Below are 22,316 nucleotides of genomic sequence, written 5' to 3'. Positions count from 1 at the left end.
TGGAGTCAGCTCTAAGTGACCCCCTCATCTGTGGACCGTTCTGGAGTCAGCTCTAAGTGACCCCCCTCATCTGTGGACCGTTCTGGAGTCAGCTCTAAGTTAATTCTGTTATTTTCTTACTACCACGAAACTGTTCCGCGTGACCGCGTGCTTTGATGATTTCCATTTGATGTAAATATGTAAGCTGTTCTCGCCTATCGCCTGACGTTGGGCCTCTATCGCAATGTCTATTTGTCAGATATTGTACCGAAAAGCACAAATCGGAGAGCCCAGTTTGTTTATACCCGCCCTCTCAGACACGTTGCCGTAGGAGAGGCTGCACGGGGTGTACGCTACTACATCACGACATTCACCGCATCCCTACAACGACCTGGGGGAGCCCAGCGGTGAGCGGAGTGTCCTGAAGTCACCGCTCGTAGGAGACGAAGGGGAAGCCGCTATAGTCACTTCTTCTTCTGGTAAGTCAGTACGCTATGAGACCGTTTCTGTATGTATGAGCGCACTGGCGCTGACATAAGCGTCGAGGCTGGGACTGATCCGTAAGAAAGCGCACGTGTTATACTGCCCAGTACAACAGTTTGTATGATAACGTAGTAGTGTTATGTTTGATCCATTTGCTTTGGACTATAACACGCTTTCATTGTACAATAGTTTCTCACGTATGTATTGGAGAGATTCTGGAACAAATGTACGAGGTAAGAATGTTATTTCGGTATATGATGACGCGTTCAGGGTTGTGGTCAGAGGAATTGATACATAGTATCGGGTTGGGTGGCTCCAATTGTTTCATTCATGCTGGTTACATTGTAGCAATGAGCTTTTTGTAGCAATGTTTCTAGACTATTTTATCTTGGCAAATTAGATCAAACCGGGCTGTCTTTGTCTATTAATGTGTAATAGACTATAGCGTTTATTAAGTCTAAATCATTTAAACTGCTCTAAATACAAATTACAAATAGAATTGGAATATAATTAAGAGGTTTAAGGTGTGTCTTGTCCGTGTCCGGTGCTTAATGTACATGTGAATTGGGAAGTTTAAAAAAACAAGCTCCTGTGTTTCGGCCGTGTTCGGCTTCTCTTTATTACGTCATGTTAGACAGTGATCCTGTTCGGATAGACTTCGTAGATACACTTTGTACAGACAGGCCACGCTGTATGTAAAGAATGTATTCCATTGTTTCAATGTATTGAGTTGAGATCGATGGATCAGTACGAGCATAATTCAAGCATAACTCCCATTGTTTATTCAATTGTAACATTGCAGCGTATGGGACAAGTCGATACGTATCTGTGTTACACAGTGAAGACATTTCACCTTAGCCATGTGTATAATCATTTTAAATGAAAAGGACTCAACTTCCGTTGAGGCCTCAACACATTATACACAAGCATTTACAAAAATAATCACGCCTTCATAACACGTGCTTTTTTATAGAGATGAATTTGTTCAAAACGCTCCAGCTAGTATACTGTTATCAGGGACCAGTATAATTCCCATTGGCTTTGCCTGAAAATCATTCTAACCACAGTGGTGTAATATATGTATCAGTCTGTTAGAGTTGCTTCCTCCAAGGACATGGATCCGGAATGTTTCTGGCTCTGAAATGTAGGTTTTAGGAGAAATGTAGGAACAAATTCTAGAAGGACATGCGTGTGTTTTTGTTATCGCAGAGAGAGAGAGAGAGAGAGAGAGACGAGAGAGAGACAGAGACAGAGACAGAGAGAGAGAGAGAGAGAGAGAAAGAGAGAGAGAGACAGAGAGAGAGACAGAGAGAGAGACAGAGAGAGAGACAGAGAGAGAACAGCAAACATATTACCTAATAACCTGCTCTAATTATATAATAAAGTGCCCTGTGTAATGATTTGGAAAGCTTGTGTCCCATAAAGTCATATAACCAGCCTAGTTTGTGTATTTGGTACCTAACCTAACCTTTGCTTTAATTGAATGGCATAACGCGTGTTAAAGACGTGGAAGCTGGAGGTTTCCTATATGATTCACAGGACCGGTTTTCCGAGAGCCAGAGGAAACCTAAGTCTTGGACTAAAATGCACTTTCAATTGAGATTCATCATTGACAATTAGGGATTAAGAGTTCTCCGAAAATCTACCACGTTTCTATACTGGGAATAATTTATATTTATCCAGAGAGACCCGGGAAATAGCGCAACAAAAAAATCGGAAGTACTTAAAACCAAGATATGGTCACTATGCCAGGTGTTTCTCCCAAAATGAGATTGTTGCTGCGCCACATTGCCAGTTTGACTGCGCCACTATGTCAATATTTCACAGCAAGTGAAACTGATATTTAGTGTTTGAATAACTTTGATTGCCAAATGATATCGTTCATAAATTCCCCGAACGTTAACAAGTTCCTTAATACATTAGAGACATTTCAGCAGTAGGCCTAAAGGATGTCGCAGATCGCACCCCGGGTTTGCTACACCGTTATCGAATCATACAAACCGTGTAATGGCAATCAAACACAAGTCAAATGACCAAAGTTGCTAAACTTGCTAGATAACCTCTAACGAGTTACAGAATAGCTCTTATTTGGCTAAACCGAGTTGATGATTAAACAGAAGCCTACAGGATAACGTGAAGAGAGAGAAAAAATAATATCAACGTATCTTAACGGGGATCAACTATGTAACAAACAATTCATACATCTACATCTACCAGACAGTTACTATCATACTGTTTGTTGATCACATATTCTATACCCGAAGCTGTCATATGGGCACCAAGCAAATGCGTACAGCGCAGAGACGTGGGTTAAATGTTATAGGGCTATTTTGACCTGCTTAAGCGAGACATGCTTTGATAATGCAACCTGTAGATAACATAATAAAGTTAGGAATTAACATGCGAGACAGGAGTCGGGATTTTGGGTTTCAGTGGGTTGGGAAGATAGGAAAATAGCCTCGGCTCTATATACGGCTACTACGAGTCAATAGATCAATAATACTCTTGATTTAGGCTACATTATTGCATGCTGAACGTTTCTGATCGGTGATCGATGAGCAAACGAATAGATGAGCTACCACTTCCACTTGTCCTGTCAGAGATCTATTAACCAAATATACAGACAGAGATTCAATGAAACAAAATCACATCGATTGATTATCAGGCACGTCACAGGCTTTTTGATCGCGAGTTGGAACAGGTTGAAGTGCAAAATCCCCTGGTATAAACATGTTAGTAAAATGTTCAGATCAGCTAATAAAGGAACACACTAGACTGAAGATGATCATGCTAGTTGTTTTATGTGTGATAATGTACTGTACATTGTGTTGCAGGTGTGTGATAATGTACTGTATATTGTGTTGCAGGTATGTGATAATGTACTGTACATTGTGTTGCAGGTGCATGATAATGTACTGTACATTGTGTTGCAGGTGTGTGATAATGTACTGTACATTGTGTTGCAGGTGCATGATAATGTACTGTACATTGTGTTGCAGGTGCATGATAATGTACTGTACATTGTGTTGCAGGTGTGTGATAATGTACTGTATATTGTGTTGCAGGTGCATGATAATGTACTGTATATTCTGTTGCAGGTGCGTGATAATGTACTGTATATTGTGTTGCAGGTGTGTGATAATGTACTGTATATTCTGTTGCAGGTGCGTGATAATGTACTGTATATTGTGTTGCAGGTGTGTGATGCTCTCTAGTGGATGAGAGCCCGTCGCCCTGCTATCCGTTGGAGGTGTGTGATGCTCTCTAGTGGATGAGAGCCCGTAGCCCTGCTATCCGTTGGAGGTGTGCGATGCTCTCTAGTGGATGAGAGCCCGTAGCCCTGCTATCCGTTGGAGGTGTGTGATGCTCTCTAGTGGATGAGAGCCCGTCGCCCTGCTATCCGTTGGAGGTGTGCGATGCTCTCTAGTGGATGAGAGCCCGTCGCCCTGCTATCCGTTGGAGGTGTGTGATGCTCTCTAGTGGATGAGAGCCCGTAGCCCTGCTATCCATTGGAGGTGTGCGATGCTCTCTAGTGGATGAGAGCCCGTAGCCCTGCTATCCGTTGGAGGTGTGCGATGCTCTCTAGTGGATGAGAGCCCGTCGCCCTGCTATCCGTTGGAGGATGTCTGCGTCGGACTCTGATTACTCAATAGACTACCTGGCCAGTGACAGTGAGGATAATGACAACGACAGCGGCTTGGGACTGAGCCCCGACGGACACGCAGTCAGGACGGCACCTTCATCCTCCTTACCTCCACCCTCATCATCATCATTAAGGGACTCTCCCAGTAACACCGACTGTGGTTCTTCTAAGGACGGGATCTCGAGGCTAAGCAGGAATTCCAACCACGAGGACCCCAATAGGCTGAGCAGTGACACAGGAGATTTCGGGGACTCTGGCCTCAGTAGGGACGGGGACAGTGATAATTCCAACGATGCTGACCCTCGACTGAGCAGGGACAGAGATCGTAGTTGTGGTGGCACCCCTCCTCCAGCCACCTACGGAGGGGGCCGCTGCCCCAGTGAGACCCAGGGATGTAGTCCTACTGGGTACGGTCAGCAGCAGCAGCAGAGACTGTCATGGAGCCCGACGTCCCCCTCTCAAGCCTGGGATAGAAACAGTAGACACAGTGGCACTGGGAAGCCCGGGCAGGGCAGGAAGAGGGCACACAGCCATGGACGGCATCCTGGAGACCAAGGCTGTAGGAACAGAGACACAGCGGAACCTGGGGAGCCTGAGAAGGATCAGCTGTTTGCCCAGAAGGTAAAAGGTCACCACATACAGTAGATCCTATACATCCTATATGTCATTCTGGAGGGTCGCCCGGCTTATAAGACCCGTTATAAGACATGGGTCACACAGCCCAAATGCCAGCTGATTCCCTGGACAGTGGACTAGTACACTACTATGGGCGCTCAAAACAAAACAAAGAGCACTATGAATGGAATAGGGTGATAATGTGTAGCTTTAAGTAGAATATATGGAAATAAAATGAGTCATTCATAGAAGAAGGAATGGCTAAATAATGCTAGTTGTTTTAATCAGAAGATATGGCTATAATGCTAGTTGTTGTAATCATAAGATATGGCTATAATGCTAGTTGTTTTAATCATAAGATATGGCTATAATGCTAGTTGTTTTAATCGGAAGATATGGCTAAATAATGCTAGTTGTTTTAATCAGAAGATATGGCTATAATGCTAGTTGTTTTAATCGGAAGATATGGCTATAATGCTAGTTGTTGTAATCATAAGATATGGCTAAATAATGCTAGTTGTTTTAATCAGAAGATATGGCTATAATGCTAGTTGTTTTAATCAGAATATATGGCTATAATGCTAGTTGTTTTAATCAGAAGATATGGTTATAATGCTAGTTGTTTTAATTAGAAGATATGGCTATAATGCTAGTTGTTTTAATCAGAAGATATGGCCTTAATGCTAGTTGTTTTAATTAGAAGATATTGCTATAATGCTAGTTATTTTAATCACAAGATATGGCTATAATGCTAGCTGTTTTAATCAGAAGAAATGGCTAAAATGCTAGTTGTTTTAATCAGAAGATATGGCTATAAAGCTAGCTGTTTTAATCAGCACTTTGAGATACCAGCTGATGTACGAAGGGCTATATAAATAAATTTGATTTGATTTGAATCAGAAGATATGGTTATAATGCTAGTTGCTCTAAAATTAAGGTTTGGCTCTAATGCTAGTTGCTAACTCCCCAGTATTCATGTTATATAGCTAGAGAATACTTGTTGCTAATGCTAATCCCCCAGTATTTATGTTATATAGCTAGAGAATACTAGTTGCGAATGCTAATCCCCCAGTATGCATGTTATATAGCTAGAGAGTACTAGTTGCTAACACCCCAGTATTCATGTTATATAGCTAGAGAATACTCGTTGCTAATACCCCAGTATTCATGTTATATAGCTTGAGAATACTAGTTGCTGATGCTAATCCCCCAGTATTCATGTTATATAGCTAGAGAATACTAGTTGTTAATGCTAATCCCCCATTATTCATGTTATATAGCTAGAGAATACTAGTTGCTAATGCTAATCCCCCAGTATTCATGTTATATAGCTAGAGAATACTAGTTGCTAATGCTAATCCCCCAGTATTCATGTTATATAGCTAGAGAATACTAGTTGCTAATGCTAATCCCCCAGTATTCTTGTTATATAGCTAGAGAATACTAGTTGCTAATGCTAATCCCCCAGTATTCATGTTATATAGCTAGAGAATACTAGTTGCTAATGCTAATCCCCCAGTATTCATGTTATATAGCTAGAGAATACTAGTTGTTAATGCTAATCCCCCATTATTCATGTTATATAGCTAGAGAATACTAGTTGCTAATGCTAATCCCCCAGTATTCATGTTATATAGCTAGAGAATACTAGTTGCTAATGCTAATCCCTCAGTATTCATGTTATATAGCTAGAGAATACTAGTTGCTAATGCTAATCCCCCAGTATTCATGTTATATAGCTAGAGAATACTAGTTGCTAATGCTAATCCCCCAGTATTCATGTTATATAGCTAGAGAATACTAGTTGCTAATGCTAATCCCCCAGTATTCATGTTATATAGCTAGAGAATACTAGTTGCTAATGCTAACCCCCCAGTATTCATGTTATATAGCTAGAGAATACTAGTTGCTAATGCTAATCCCCCAGTATTCATGTTATATAGCTAGAGAATACTAGTTGCTAATGCAAATCTCCCAGTATTCATGCTATATAACAAGAGAATACTAGTTGCTAATGCTAATCCCCAGTATTCATGCTATATAACAAGAGAATACTAGTTGCTGATGCTAATCCCCCCAGTATTCATGTTATATAGCTAGAGAATACTAGTTGCTGATGCTAATCCCCCCAGTATTCATGCTATATAACAAGAAAATACTAGTTGCTAATCCCCCCAGTATTCATGCTATATAACAAGAAAATACTAGTTGCTAACCCCCCAGTATTCATGCTATATAGCAAGAGAATACTAGTTGCTGATGCTAATCCCCCAGTATTCATGCTATATAACAAGAGAATACTAGTTGCTAATGCTAATTAATCCCCCAGTATTCATGCTATATAACAAGAGAATACTAGTTGCTGATGCTAATCCCCCCAGTATTCATGCTATATAGCAAGAGAATACTAGTTGCTGATGCTAATCCCCCCAGTATTCATGCTATATAACAAGAGAATACTAGTTGCTAATGCTAATCCCCCAGTATTCATGCTATATAACAAGAGAATACTAGTTGCTGATGCTAATCCCCCAGTATTCATGCTATATAACAAGAGAATACTAGTTGCTAATGCTAATCCCCCAGTATTCATGCTATATAACAAGAGAATACTAGTTGCTAATGCTAATCCCCCAGTATTCATGCTATATAACAAGAGAATACTAGTTGCTAATGCTAATCCCCCAGTATTCATGCTATATAACAAGAGAATACTAGTTGCTAATGCTAATCCCCCAGTATTCATGCTATATAACAAGAGAATACTAGTTGCTAATGCTAATCCCCCAGTATTCATGCTATATAACAAGAGAATACTAGTTGCTAATGCTAATCCCCCAGTATTCATGCTATATAACAAGAGAATACTAGTTGCTAATGCTAATCCCCCAGTATTCATGCTATATAACAAGAGAATACTAGTTGCTAATGCTAATCCCCCAGTATTCATGCTATATAACAAGAGAATACTAGTTGCTAATGCTAATCCCCCCAGTATTCATGCTATATAACAAGAGAATACTAGTTGCTAATGCTAATCCCCCAGTATTCATGCTATATAACAAGAGAATACTAGTTGCTAATGCTAATCCCCCAGTATTCATGCTATATAACAAGAGAATACTAGTTGCTAATGCTAATCCCCCAGTATTCATGCTATATAACAAGAGAATACTAGTTGCTAATGCTAATCCCCCAGTATTCATGCTATATAACAAGAGAATACTAGTTGCTAATGCTAATCCCCCCAGTATTCATGCTATATAACAAGAGAATACTAGTTGCTAATGCTAATCCCCCAGTATTCATGCTATATAACAAGAGAATACTAGTTGCTAATGCTAATCCCCCAGTATTCATGCTATATAACAAGAGAATACTAGTTGCTAATGCTAATCCCCCAGTATTCATGCTATATAACAAGAGAATACTAGTTGCTAATGCTAATCCCCCAGTATTCATGCTATATAACAAGAGAATACTAGTTGCTAATGCTAACCCATGAATTCCATTACCTTATTTTCTGAATAACTGTCATATGTAAATATTGTGTTGTTCCTGTTGCCGTAGTGATAACCAAAAGATCCCTGTGTTGTCCTCAGTGTATGGAGCTCCAGCGTTACCTCCATCCCCTGTCTTCCATCCTGAGAGGCCTGCACTCTGGGAGGTACTCAGAACGTGAGTGAGTTGTCTAATCTCTCCAAGAACTCATTTAACCCCGCAATCCTCCCCGTACTATACCCTACACCCACACAGAGAGCTTTTCTGAATGGTGTGTGTGTGTGTGTGTGTGTGTGTGTGTGTGTGTGTGTGTGTGTGTGTGTGTGTGTGTGTGTGTGTGTGTGTGTGTGTGTGTGTGTGTGTGTGTGTGTGTGTGTGTGTGTGTGTGTGTGTGTGTGTGTGTGTGTGTGCGTGCATTTGTGCGTGTGTGCGTGCGTGTGTGCGTGTGTGCGTGTTTGTGAGTGTGTGTGTGTGTGTGTGTGTGCGTGCGTGCCTGCGTGCGTGCGTTTGTGCGTGTGTGTGTGTGTGTGTGTGTGTGTGTGTGTGTGTGTGTGTGTGCGTGCGTGCGTCACTACAGATCACCACTATAGACAGGCGGAGGCTTATCAGTCATGCTGACTAGGCTGCTAACGCAGATCGACTGAACGGGAGGCATCTTGTTGTCATTCCCTCGTGTGTTATTCATACGTTGTTTCTTTCACTATAGGCTAAGAGCCACTTTACATACTTGGTAACGTGACATAAACACATAGAATCATAAGGATGGAGGGATCAAAACACAGAACAGAGACAGTGATCTGATCTCCAGTCCTTTTAACCTCAGAGAGACTTTTCACTTTTGCATATTATCTACCTCATTTGCTTTGGCAATGTTAACACATGTTTCCCATGCCAATAAAGCCCCTTGAAATGAATTTAATTGAATTGAGAGAGAGACAGAGAGAGGTAGAGCGAGAGAGACAGAGAGAGGTAGAGCGAGAGAGACAGAGAGACAGAGAGGTAGAGAGAGAGATAGCGACAGAGGTAGAGACATAGAGAGAGAGAGATAGCGACAGAGAGAGGTAGAGAGAGAGAGACAGAGACAGACAGAGGTAGAGAGAGAGAGAGAGATAGCGACAGAGAGAGGTAGAGAGATAGAGAGAGAGAGAGATAGCGACAGAGAGAGGTAGAGACATAGAGAGAGAGAGAGAGAGAGAGAGAGAGAGATAGCGACAGAGAGACATAGAGACATAGAGAGAGAGAGATAGCGACAGAGAGAGGTAGAGACAGAGAGAGAGAGACCAAAATAATAATGGGCCCTGACAGTAAATCTCAGTAAGACCACAATAACGGTGTTCCAAAAAAGGTCCAGTCGCCAGGACCACAAATACTAATTCCATCTAGACACCGTTGCCCTAGAGCACACAATAAACTATACATACCTCGGCCTAAACATCAGCGCCACAGGTAACTTCCACAAAGCTGTGAACGATCTGAGAGACAAGAAGGGCATTCTATGTTATCAAAAGGAACATAACATTCAACATACCAATTAGGATCTGGCTAAAAATACTTGAATCAGTCATAGAACCCATTGCCCTTTACGGTTGTGAGATCTGGGGTCCGCTCACCAACCAATAATTCACAAAATGGGACAAACTCCAAATTGAGACACTGCAGAATTCTGCAAAAACATCCTCAGTGTACAACGTAAAACACCAAATAATACATGCAGAGCAGAATTAGGCCGATAACCACTAATTATCAAAATCCAGAAAAGAGCCATTAAATTCTACAACCACCTAAAAGGACGCGATTCCCAAACCTTCCATAACAAAGCCATCACCTACAGAGAGATGAACCTGGAGAAGAGTCCCCTAAGCAAGCTGGTCCTGGAGCTCTGTTCACAAACACAAACCACCCCACAGAGCCCCTGGACAGCAGCACAATTAGACCCAACCAAATCATGAGAAAACAAAAATATAATTACTTGACATATTGGAAAGGATTAACAAAAAAACAGAGCAAACTAGAATGCTATTTGCCCCTAAAAGGAGAGTACACAGTGGCAAAATACCTGTCCACTGTGACTGACCCAAAATTAAGGATAGCTTTGACTATGTACAGACTCAGTGAGCATAGCCTTGCTATTGAGAAAGGCCGCCGTAGGCAGACCTGGCTCTCAAGAGAAGACAGGCTATGTGCTCACTGCCCACAAAATGAGGTGGAAACTGAGCTGCACTTCCTAACCTCCTGCCCAATGTATGACCATATTAGAGAGACATATTTCCCTCAGATTACACAGATCCACAAAGAATTCGAAAACAAATCCAATTTTGAAAAACTCCCATATCTACTGGGTGAAATTCCACAGTGTGCCATCAGAGCAGCAAGATTTGTGACCTGTTGCCACAAGAAAAGGTCAACCAGTGAAGAACAAACACCATTGTAAATACAACCATATTTATGCTTATTTATTTTCCCTTGTGTACTTTAACTATTTGCACATCATTACAACACCAGGTTAGGCCAGGTTAGGTAGATATTGTAGAGCCTGTTGTAGTGCTGTGTGGGCCAGGTTAGGTAGATATTGTAGATCCTGTTGTAGTGCTGTGTGGGCCAGGTTAGGTAGATATTGTAGAGCCTGTTGTAGTGCTGTGTGGGCCAGGTTAGGTAGATATTGTAGAGCCTGTTGTAGTGCTGTGTGGGCCAGGTTAGGTAGATATTGTAGAGCCTGTTGTAGTGCTGTGTGGGCCAGGTTAGGTAGATATTGTAGAGCCTGTTGTAGTGCTGTGTGGGCCAGGTTAGGTAGATATGGTAGAGCCTGTTGTAGCGCTGTGTGGGCCAGGTTAGGTAGATATTGTAGAGCCTGTTGTAGTGCTGTGTGGGCCAGGTTAGGTAGATATTGTAGAGCCTGTTGTAGTGCTGTGTGGGCCAGGTTAGTTAGATATTGTAGAGCCTGTTGTGCTGTGTGGGCCAGGTTAGGTAGATATTGTAGAGCCTGTTGTAGTGCTGTGTGGGCCAGGTTAGGTAGATATTGTAGAGCCTGTTGTAGTGCTGTGTGGGCCAGGTTAGGTAGATAATGTAGAGCTACAGAGTGCCAGGGAATTAGTGGATCAGATGAGGAGGCGGAGTCAGAGTGCCAGGGATTTAGTGGATCAGATGAGGAGGCGGAGTCAGAGTGCCAGGGATTTAGTCGATCAGATGAGGAGGAGTGGACAGAGTGCCAGGGGTTTAGTCGATCAGACGAGGAGGCGGAGTCAGAGTGCCAGGCGTTTAGTGAATCAGATGAGGAGGCGGAGTCAGAGTGCCAGGGGTTTAGTCGATCAGACGAGGAGGCGGAGTCAGAGTGCCAGGCGTTTAGTGAATCAGATGAGGAGGCGGAGTCAGAGTGCCAGGGGTTTAGTGGATCAGATGAGGAGGCGGAGTCAGAGTGCCAGGGGTTTAGTGGATCAGATGAGGAGGCGGATTCAGAGTGCCAGGGGATTAGTGGATCAGATGAGGAGGCGGAGTCAGAGTGCCAGGGGTTTAGTTCATCAGATGAGGAGGCGGAGTCAGAGTGCCAGGGGTTTAGTGGATCAGATGAGGAGGCGGAGTCAGAGTGCCAGGGGTTTAGTGGATCAGATGAGGAGGCGGAGTCAGAGTGCCAGGGGTTTAGTGCATCAGATGAGGAGGCGGAGTCAGAGTGCCAGTGGTTTAGTGGATCAGTTGAGGAGGCGGAGTCAGAGTGACACCAGCGTTTCTCAACCTCTTTTTTTGAACCAAGGACTGACATTTTAAATAGGTAGCTTAGCAAACGAGCAGTTCTTTAAGAACGGAGTTGGAACAGACTCACTGTCTGTCTCTTTTCCTTACAGCTTTACTTCTAAATAGGTAACTGACAAAACCAGCAGTTCTTTCAAACTCATATTCTCTCTCTTGTGGCCTTGCTCATGATAACTTTTCCCTGTCTGTCCGTCTGTCTTCCAGGTCTTAGCCGTTTCCAGGAGAGCGTTGCTATGGACCGGATCCAGAGAATAATGGGAGTCCTCCAGAACCCAAACATGGGGTAAATATCCCCTCTCCTCCTCTCTCCGTCTCTGTCCCCAACTCTCACCACACCACATGGAACAACAACTAGAGCCCGGAGTTTACAGCCAGACTCCATTAGTTCTGTTCTACTGTCTGTTCTCCTCTCCCTCCCTGCAGTAGTTCCTGTCTGTTCTCCTCTCCCTCCCTGCAGTAGTTCCTGTCTGTTCTCCTCTCCCTCCCTGCAGTAGTTCCTGTCTGTTCTCCTCTCCTTCCCTACAGTAGTTCCTGTCTGTTCTCCTCTCCTCTCCCTACAGTAGTTCCTGTCTGTTCTCCTCTCCTCTCCCTACAGTAGTTCCTGTCTGTTCTCATCTCCTTCCCTACAGTAGTTCCTGTCTGTTCTCCTCTCCTCTCCCTACAGTAGTTCCTGTCTGTTCTCCTCTCCCTGCAGTAGTTCCTGTCTGTTCTTCTCTCCCTGCAGTAGTTCCTGTCTGTTCTCCTCTCCCTGCAGTAGTTCCTGTCTGTTCTCCTCTCCTCTCCCTACAGTAGTTCCTGTCTGTTCTCCTCTCCCTGCAGTAGTTCCTGTCTGTTCTCCTCTCCCTACAGTAGTTCCTGTCTGTTCTCCTCTCCCTGCAGTAGTTCCTGTCTGTTCTCCTCTCCCTGCAGTAGTTAATGTCTGTTCTCCTCTCCCTGCAGTAGTTAAAGTATGTTCTCCTCTCCCTGCAGTAGTTCCTGTCTGTTCTCCTCTCCCTGCAGTAGTTCCTGTCTGTTCTCCTCTCCTCTCCCTACAGTAGTTCCTGTCTGTTCTCCTCCCTCTCCCTACAGTAGTTCCTGTCTGTTCTCCTCTCCTCTCCCTACAGTAGTTCCTGTCTGTTCTCCTCTCCCTACAGTAGTTCCTGTCTGTTCTCCTCCCTCTCCCTAGAGTAGTTCCTGTCTGTTCTTCTCTCCCTCCCTACAGTAGTTCCTGTCTGTTCTCCTCTCCCCACAGCAGTTCCTGTCTGTTCTTCTCTCCCTCCCTACAGTAGTTCCTGTCTGTTCTCCTCTCATCTCTCTACAGTAGTTCCTGTCTGTTCTCCTCTCCCTCCCTACAGCAGTTCCTGTCTGTTCTCCTCTCCCTACAGTAGTTCCTGTCTGTTCTCCTCTCCTCTCCCTACAGTAGTTCCTGTCTGTTCTCCTCTCCCTGCAGTAGTTAATGTCTGTTCTCCTCTCCCTGCAGTAGTTCCTGTCTGTTCTCCTCTCCTCTCCCTACAGTAGTTCCTGTCTGTTCTCCTCTCCTCTCCCTACAGTAGTTCCTGTCTGTTCTCCTCCCTCTCCCTACAGTAGTTCCTGTCTGTTCTCCTCTCCTCTCCCTACAGTAGTTCCTGTCTGTTCTCCTCTCCCTACAGTAGTTCCTGTCTGTTCTCCTCCCTCTCCCTAGAGTAGTTCCTGTCTGTTCTTCTCTCCTCCCTACAGTAGTTCCTGTCTGTTCTCCTCTCCCCACAGCAGTTCCTGTCTGTTCTTCTCTCCCTCCCTACAGTAGTTCCTGTCTGTTCTCCTCTCATCTCTCTACAGTAGTTCCTGTCTGTTCTCCTCTCCCTCCCTACAGCAGTTCCTGTCTGTTCTCCTCTCCCTACAGTAGTTCCTGTCTGTTCTCCTCTCCTCTCCCTACAGTAGTTCCTGTCTGTTCTTCTCTCACCTCCCTACAGTAGTTCCTGTCTGTTCTCCTCTCTCTACAGTAGTTCCTGTCTGTTCTCCTCTCCCTCCCTACAGTAGTTCCTGTCTGTTCTCCTCTCCCTCCCTACAGTAGTTCCTGTCTGTTCTCCTCTCCCTCCCTACAGTAGTTCCTGTCTGTTCTCCTCCCTCTCCCTAGAGTAGTTCCTGTCTGTTCTTCTCTCCCTCCCTACAGTAGTTCCTGTCTGTTCTCCTCTCCCCACAGCAGTTCCTGTCTGTTCTTCTCTCCCTCCCTACAGTAGTTCCTGTCTGTTCTCCTCTCATCTCTCTACAGTAGTTCCTGTCTGTTCTCCTCTCCCTCCCTACAGCAGTTCCTGTCTGTTCTCCTCTCCCTACAGTAGTTCCTGTCTGTTCTCCTCTCCTCTCCCTACAGTAGTTCCTGTCTGTTCTTCTCTCACCTCCCTACAGTAGTTCCTGTCTGTTCTCCTCTCCCTACAGTAGTTCCTGTCTGTTCTCCTCTCCTCTCTCTACAGTAGTTCCTGTCTGTTCTCCTCTCCTCTCCCTACAGTAGTTCCTGTCTGTTCTTCTCTCACCTCCCTACAGTAGTTCCTGTCTGTTCTCCTCTCCCTACAGTAGTTCCTGTCTGTTCTCCTCTCCTCTCTCTACAGTAGTTCCTGTCTGTTCTCCTCTCCTCTCTCTACAGTAGTTCCTGTCTGTTCTCCTCTCCTCTCCCTACAGTAGTTCCTGTATGTGGGTAGGGGTGTAATCTGTATGATAACCGGACTTTAGCCCACTGTTATGTGGGTAGGGGTGTAATCTGTATGTGTGTGAGGAGGAATCAGACCACATGTAGAGCAGCTCACAGCAGGTGACTTCTCATTATGGAACCCAGAATAATCTGAACCCACTACAGAGAGGATGAGGAGGAGGGAAGGGGAGGCAGATCAGAGGAGGAGGAGGAGAGGAGGAGGATGAGGAGGGAAGAGGAGGCAGATGAGAGGAGGAGGAGGGAAGGGGAGGAGGATGAGGAGAGGAGGAGGGAAGGGGAGGCAGATGAGAGGAGGAGGAGGAGGAGGAGGAGAGGAGGAGGGAAGAGGAGGCAGATGAGAGGAGGAGGAGGGAAGGGGAGGAGGATGAGGAGAGGAGGAGGGAAGGGGAGGCAGATGAGAGGAGGAGGAGGAGAGGAGGAGGAGAAGGATGAATAGGCAAGACAAAAGAGATAGAGAGGGGGGAGGGGGTGTAACAGTGTTAAATCCCACTGGCTGCTTAAAGCAGCAGAGCACACACACACACACACACACACACACACACACACACACACACACACACACACACACACACACACACACACTGAGGGAGGCCACTAAGGGGCGATAGATAGGCAGTCGAACGGCCTCGGGGCTTACTGACTATTTATAGTGGTGAATGGAAGGAACAGGGCCCTCCCTCCCTCCCTCGCTCCCTCCCTCCCTCGCTCCCTCCCTCCCTCCCTCCCTCCCTTTCTCCCTCCCTCCCTCGCTCCCTCGCTCCCTCGCTCCCTCCCTCGCTCCCTCGCTCCCTCGCTCCCTCGCTCCCTCGCTCCCTCGCTCCCTCCCTCCTCGCTCCCTCCCTCCCTCCGTCCTTCCCTCCCTCCGTCCTTCCCTCCGTCCCTCCCTCCCTCCCTCCCTCCCCCTCCCTCCCTCCCTCCCTCCCTCCCTCCCTCCCTCCGTCCCTCCCTCACACGCAGCCACGTGTGGACAGGATCATGCAGCGTGTGTGACTGACTGCTCAGACACTCAAGCAGACAGCAAGGAGGCAGCAAGCAGGCAACAAGCAGGCAACAAGCAGACAGCAAGCAGGCAACAAGTAGGCAGCAAGCAGGCAACAAGCAGGCAGCAAGCAGACAGCAAGCAGGCAGCAAGCAGGCAACAAGCAGACAGCAAGCAGGCAACAAGTAGGCAGCAAGCAGGCAACAAGCAGACAGCAAGCAGGCAGCAAGCAGGCAACAAGCAGACAGCAAGCAGGCAGCATGCAGGCAACAAGCAGGCAAAAAGCAGGCAGCAAGCAGGCAACAAGCAGGCAGCAAGCAAGCAACAAGCAGGCAGCAAGCAGGAAACAAGTAGGCAGCAAGCAGGCAGCATGCAGGCAGCAAGCAGGAAACAAGAAGGCAGCAAGCAGGAAACAAGTAGGCAGCAAGCAGGCAGCATGCAGGCAGCACACAGCATCACGTCACATTTCTCCTGTAGAGGTAAACACGCCCAGGTCAGAGGCAGAATGTACAGACGAGATCAGTGGAGGTTTGGAACGGACACAGCCATGACAACATGCTGAACCTGTGGCACGTTTATTCACCATATGTCATCACCAACTCTCCGTTTGCCTCCCAAATGGCACTCTGGACAAAAGTAGTGCCCTATATAGGGAATAGGGCTCTGGTCTAAAGTAGTGCCCTATATAGGGAATAGGGCTCTGGTCTATAGTAGTGCACTATATAGGGAATAGGGCTCCGGTCTATAGTAGTACCACTATATAAGGCTCTGGTCTATAGTAGTGTACTATATAGGGAATAGGGCTCTGGTCTAAAGTAGTGCCCTATATAGGGAATAGGGCTCTGGTCTAAAGTAGTGCCCTATATAGGGAATAGGGCTCTGGTCTATAGTAGTGCCACTATATAGGGAATAGGGCTCTGGTCTATAGTAGTGCACTATATAGGGAATAGGGCTCCGGTCTATAGTAGTACCACTATATAAGGCTCTGGTCTATAGTAGTGTACTATTTAGGGAATAGGGCTCTGGTCTATAGTAGTACCATTATATAGGGAATAGGGCTCTGGTCTATAGTAGTACCACTATATAGGGAATAGGGCTCTGGTCTATAGTAGTACCACTATATAGAGAATAGGGCTCTGGTCTATAGTAGTTCCACTATATAGGGAATAGGGCTCTGGTCTATAGTAGTACCACTATATAGGGAATATGGCTCTGGTCTATAGTAGTGTACTATATAGGGAATAGGACTCTGGTCTATAGTAGTACCACTATATAGGGAATAGGGCTCTGGCTAATAGTACTACCACTATATAGGGAATAGGGCTCTGGTCTATAGTAGTGTACTAGAACCCTGTTCTATTATGTAAAACCCATTTCTGTTATCTGTTCTGTGTTCTAAACCCTGTTCTATTATGTGTTCTGTGTTCTAAACCCTGTTGTATTTATTATCTGTTCTGTGTTCTAAACCCTGTTCTATTTATTATTTGTTCTGTGTTCTAAACCCTGTTATATTATGTGTTCTGTGTTCTAAACCCTGTTCTATTATGTGTTCTGTGTTCTAAACCCTGTTCTATTTTGTGTTTTGTGTTCTAAACCCTGTTCTATTATGTGTTCTATGTTCTAAACCCTGTTCTATTTATTATCTGTTCTGTGTTCTAAACCCTGTTCTATTATGTGTTCTGTGTTCTAAACCCTGTTCTATTTATTATCTGTTCTGTGTTCTAAACCCTGTTCTATTATGTGTTCTGTGTTCTAAACCCTGTTCTATTTATTATCTGTTCTGTGTTCTAAACCCTGTTCTAGTATGTGTTCTGTGTTCTAAACCCTGTTCTATTTATTATCTGTTCTGTGTTCTAAACCCTGTTCTATTTATTATCTGTTCTGTGTTCTAAACCCTGTTCTATTTATTTTCTGTTCTGTGTTCTAAACCCTGTTCTAGTATGTGTTCTGTGTTCTAAACCCTGTTCTATTATGTGTTCTGTGTTCTAAACCCTGTTCTATTTATTATCTGTTCTGTGATCTAAACCCTGTTATATTATGTGTTCTGTGTTCTAAACCCTGTTCTGTTATGTGTTCTGTGTTCTAAACCCTGTTCTATTATGTGTTCTGTGTTCTAAAAGCTGTTCTATTTATTATCTGTTCTGTGATCTAAACCCTGTTATATTATGTGTTCTGTGTTCTAAACTCAGTTATTTTCTCTGTTCTGTGTTCTATTCTCTTGTCTGTGTTCTAAATCTTGGTATGTTCTTTGTTCTGTTTGTAGTGAGCGCTACGTTAGTGTGATCCTGAAGATGGAAACGATGCTCCATAGCTGGTTTCCTCAAGTCAGAGCCCGCCCAGACCCAGGCCCAGACCCAGACCCAGACACAGACCCAGACCAGCACAATGACAGCCAGGAAGAGCACCACACTCCAGCTAAGAGACACAAGGTAACGGTCTTTAACAGTGAGGTTTGATGAAAGACTGTTCCAATATTGACACCAGCATAACACTTAGAATGGTAGAATGCATGTCCAGAACACTGCTACATCATAGATGAGATACTGGTTCTGTTCCAACACTACCATTCCATTTAGAATGCATGTCCAGAACACTGCTACATTGTATGTGGTAGCTCTGCTAGTAGGAAGATAGGAGAGCAGCCACTTTCAGTGCAGTTTGGAATGCAACCCTACAGGTAGGAGTTAAGGGAGGGAGGGAGGGAGGGAGGGAGGGAGGGAGGGAGGGAGGGAGGGAGGGAGGGAGGGAGGGAGGGAGGGAGGGAGGGGGAGGGAGGAGAGGAGCCCATCATATCCATTATCCTGAGAATAGCAGGAAGAGAACAGAGCAGGTTTTACAATCTATCTCTTCAGGAGAGGAATTATAGAGGTGTCATTTTACATAAGACAATGGACTGAGAACAACAGAGTAATGTCTTAGAGGACAGGTAGAGGTCTGGAAGAGGAGGAGTAGAGGGTGTAGGAGAGAAGGGAGGAGGAGAGAAGGGAGGATGAGGGGGAAGGGAGGAGGAGTAGAGGGAGTAGGAGAGAAGGGAGGAGGAGTAGAGGGAGTAGGAGAGAAGGGAGGAGGAGAGAAGGGAGGATGAGGGGGAAGGGAGGAGGAGTAGAGGGAGTAGGAGAGAAGGGAGGAGGAGTAGAGGGAGTAGGAGAGAAGGGAGGCAGAGAGAAGGGAGGATGAGGGGGAAGGGAGGAGGAGTAGAGGGAGTAGGAGAGAAGGGAGGAGGAGTAGAGGGAGTAGGAGAGAAGGGAGGAGGAGAGAAGGGAGAAGGGAGGAGGAGTAGAGGGAGTAGGAGAGAAGGGAGGAGAAGGGAGGAGGAGTAGAGGGAGGAGAGGGGAAGGGAGGAGGAGAGAAGGGAGGAGGAGAGAAGGGAGGATGAGTAGAGGGAGGAGGAGAGAAGGAAGGAGGAGTAGAGGGAGTAGGAGAGAAGGGAGGAGGAGTAGAGGGAGGAGAGGGGAAGGGAGGAGGAGAGGACGGAGGAGGAGAGAAGGGAGGAGGAGAGAAGGGAGAAGGAGTAGAAGGAGGAGGAGTAGAGGGAAGGGAGAAGGAGAGGGAGGAAGAGTAGAGGGAGGAGGAGGAGGTTAAGAAGTAGGAGAGGAGGAAAAACAAGGTTCCTAATTTTCCCCTCTCGTGCCAGACCGACTGTGTTCTGTCCTCTCCCCCTCGGAAGATGTTAGACAATTGAAGTTATGATGTCATCACGAGATAATAATCTGGAGTCTAGAATCTCATTAGAAAGCAGAAGGCAGAATTCTACTCAGTCAGGATGGCATAATGTCTCTGAGGGAAGAAGGATATTCTGCTATTCTTTGTAGTCAGTTCTTCATGGTGGACAAAGGGATACAAACCGAACCTATTCTGTTGTGACTCTCCACAGCAGTACCAGGCCCCAGCCCAGCCACCACCTCCAGCCTCTCCTCCCGTCGTCTCCCCCCCAGAGGGTGCCCACCACCCAGCCCTGCTAGCCTCCGACGGACCCCTGCCCGGCTCCTTCCCCTACTCCTCTGCCACTCATCTCAAACGTCTCCACACCGCCCCCATCTGCTCCTCCAACACAGAGACAGAGACAGAGACAGCCCAGCAAGAGCCACCGGGCCTGGTCAGGCCCTCCCTCGCCTGCTCCCTGGGATCCAACCGTCCAGCCAACGACCAGGAACAGACCCAAGACGACGCGGTCTCCTCCAGCACTGACCCCCAGGGGAGCACTGTGGACCCCCACCTCCAGACCCACCATTACAGAGTCAGACCCCGAGCCCACCGACGAGGACCTCCGTTGGGGAAGATCAGCTCGCCCTGCCTGGAGAGGCTGCTCCAGTCCAAGCAGAGCATCATCTCACCCAGAAACATGGGAGGCCATAGTCCGGGAGGTGGTGGGGAGAGCAGCCGTTCGTAACAGCTAGACTCAGACATGGTCCATGGAGGAGATAAGGACTGATCTGGGCACAGAGTTGACCCGGGAGAGACAGAGCTGTATCTTTCCACAACAGGCTCTCCAATACAGCAGGGGGCATTGGTCGGTGTCTGAGCGGGACGCTGTCTCTTTAAGAGCTGTGTGTCATGTGATCCATCAGGTGATCCATCATGTGATCCAACTACGGTTTCTTTATCTACAGTAAGACACTGAGACATGGAGGAGAGGAGACATATTATAGACCTGCAGTAAGACAGGGAGGAGAGGAGACATATTATAGACCTGCAGTAAGACACAGAGACATGGAGGAGACATATTATAGACCTGCAGTAAGACACAGAGACATGGAGGAGACATATTATAGACCTGCAGTAAGACACTGAGACATGGAGGAGAGGAGACATATTATAGACCTGCAGTAAGACAGGGAGGAGAGGAGACATATTATAGACCTGTAGTAAGACACAGAGACATGGAGGAGAGGAGACATATTATAGACCTGCAGTAAGACACAGAGACATGGAGGAGAGGAGACATATTATAGACCTGCAGTAAGACAGGGAGGAGAGGAGACATATTATAGACCTGCAGTAAGACACAGAGACATGGAGGAGAGGAGACATATTATAGACCTGCAGTAAGACACTGAGACATGGAGGAGAGGAGACATATTATAGACCTGCAGTAAGACAGGGAGGAGAGGAGACATATTATAAACCTGCAGTAAGACACAGAGACATGGAGGAGACATATTATAGACCTGCAGTAAGACACAGAGACATGGAGGAGAGGAGACATATTATAGACCTGCAGTAAGACAGGGAGGAGAGGAGACATATTATAGACCTGCAGTAAGACACAGAGACATGGAGGAGAGGAGACATTATAGACCTGCAGTAAGACACAGAGACATGGAGGAGAGGAGACATATTATAGACCTGCAGTAAGACACAGAGACATGGAGGAGAGGAGACATATTATAGACCTGCAGTAAGACACAGAGACATGGAGGAGAGGAGACATATTATAGACCTGCAGTAAGACAGGGAGGAGAGGAGACATATTATAGACCTGTAGTAAGACACAGAGACATGGAGGAGACATATTGTAGACCTGCAGTAAGACACAGAGACATGGAGGAGAGGAGACATATTATAGACCTGCAGTAAGACACAGAGACATGGAGGAGAGGAGACATATTATAGACCTGCAGTAAGACACAGAGACATATTATAGACCTGCAGTAAGACACAGAGACATGGAGGAGACATATTATAGACCTGCAGTAAGACACTGAGACATGGAGGAGAGGAGACATATTATAGACCTGCAGTAAGACAGGGAGAGGAGACATATTATAGACCTGCAGTAAGACACAGAGACATGGAGGAGACATATTATAGACCTCCAGTAAGACACAGAGACATGGAGGAGACATATTATAGACCTGCAGTAAGACACAGAGACATGGAGGAGAGGACTAGCCTTGGTTTTGTTTGTTATCTTGAGGACAGACAGAGAGAGAGAGCTGTAAAACAGAAGGGGTCTTGGGTAAAAGGACAGAAACACGTCTCCATCAGTATCCTACATGCAGTAGCCTTGCCCATCACTTTCATTTGGTGCAGTTGAGTTGGACTTATCTGGCCTGAGGGAGTTGAGTTGGACTTATCTGGCCTGAGGGAGTTGAGTTGGACTTATCTGGCCTGAGGGAGTTGAGCTGGACTTATCTGGCCTGAGGGAGTTGAGTTGGACCTATCTGGACTGAGGAAGTTGGACTTATCTGGACTGAGGAAGTTGAGTTGGACTTATCTGGACTAAGGAAGTTGAGTTGGACTTATCTGGACTGAGGAAGTTGAGTTGGACTTATCTGACCTGAGGAAGTTGGACTTATCTGACCTGTGGAAGTTGGACTTATCTGACCTGTGGAAGTTGGACTTATCTGGCCTGAGGAAGTTGGACTTATCTGGCCTGAGGAAGTTGGACTTATCTGGCCTGAGGAAGTTGGACTTATCTGGCCTGTGGAAGTTGGACTTATCTGGCCTGTGGAAGTTGGACTTATCTGGCCTGAGGAAGTTGGACTTATCTGGCCTGAGGAAGTTGGACTTATCTGGCCTGAGGAAGTTGGACTTATCTGACCTGAGGAAGTTGGACTTATCTGGCCTGTGGAAGTTGGACTTATCTGGCCTGAGGAAGTTGGACTTATCTGACCTGAGGAAGTTGGACTTATCTGGCCTGTGGAAGTTGGACTTATCTGGCCTGAGGAAGTTGGACTTATCTGGCCTGAGGAAGTTGGACTTATCTG

General features: G+C 45.8%; 1 protein-coding gene across 1 annotated transcript; it reads left to right on the top strand.

Moving 5' to 3' along the window:
* Positions 1 to 372: 372 nt before the first annotated feature.
* LOC135554495 (uncharacterized) lies at positions 373 to 20,892 on the top strand. Its single transcript, XM_064986833.1, has 6 exons — positions 373 to 458; positions 3,660 to 4,726; positions 8,323 to 8,398; positions 12,170 to 12,248; positions 17,870 to 18,035; positions 19,481 to 20,892. Exons 2-6 carry the CDS (start codon positions 4,052 to 4,054, stop codon positions 19,994 to 19,996), a joined length of 1,512 nt encoding a protein of 503 aa, XP_064842905.1. The 5' UTR covers positions 373 to 458; positions 3,660 to 4,051; the 3' UTR covers positions 19,997 to 20,892.
* The last annotated feature ends 1,424 nt before the right edge of the window (positions 20,893 to 22,316 follow it).

The sequence above is a fragment of the Oncorhynchus masou genome, chromosome 2 (assembly GCF_036934945.1).
Source record: "Oncorhynchus masou masou isolate Uvic2021 chromosome 2, UVic_Omas_1.1, whole genome shotgun sequence".
NCBI classification, from domain to species: Eukaryota; Metazoa; Chordata; class Actinopteri; order Salmoniformes; family Salmonidae; genus Oncorhynchus; species Oncorhynchus masou.
The sequence above is the reverse complement of the archived record's forward strand: the minus strand, read 5'-3'. Positions and strand labels throughout refer to the sequence as shown.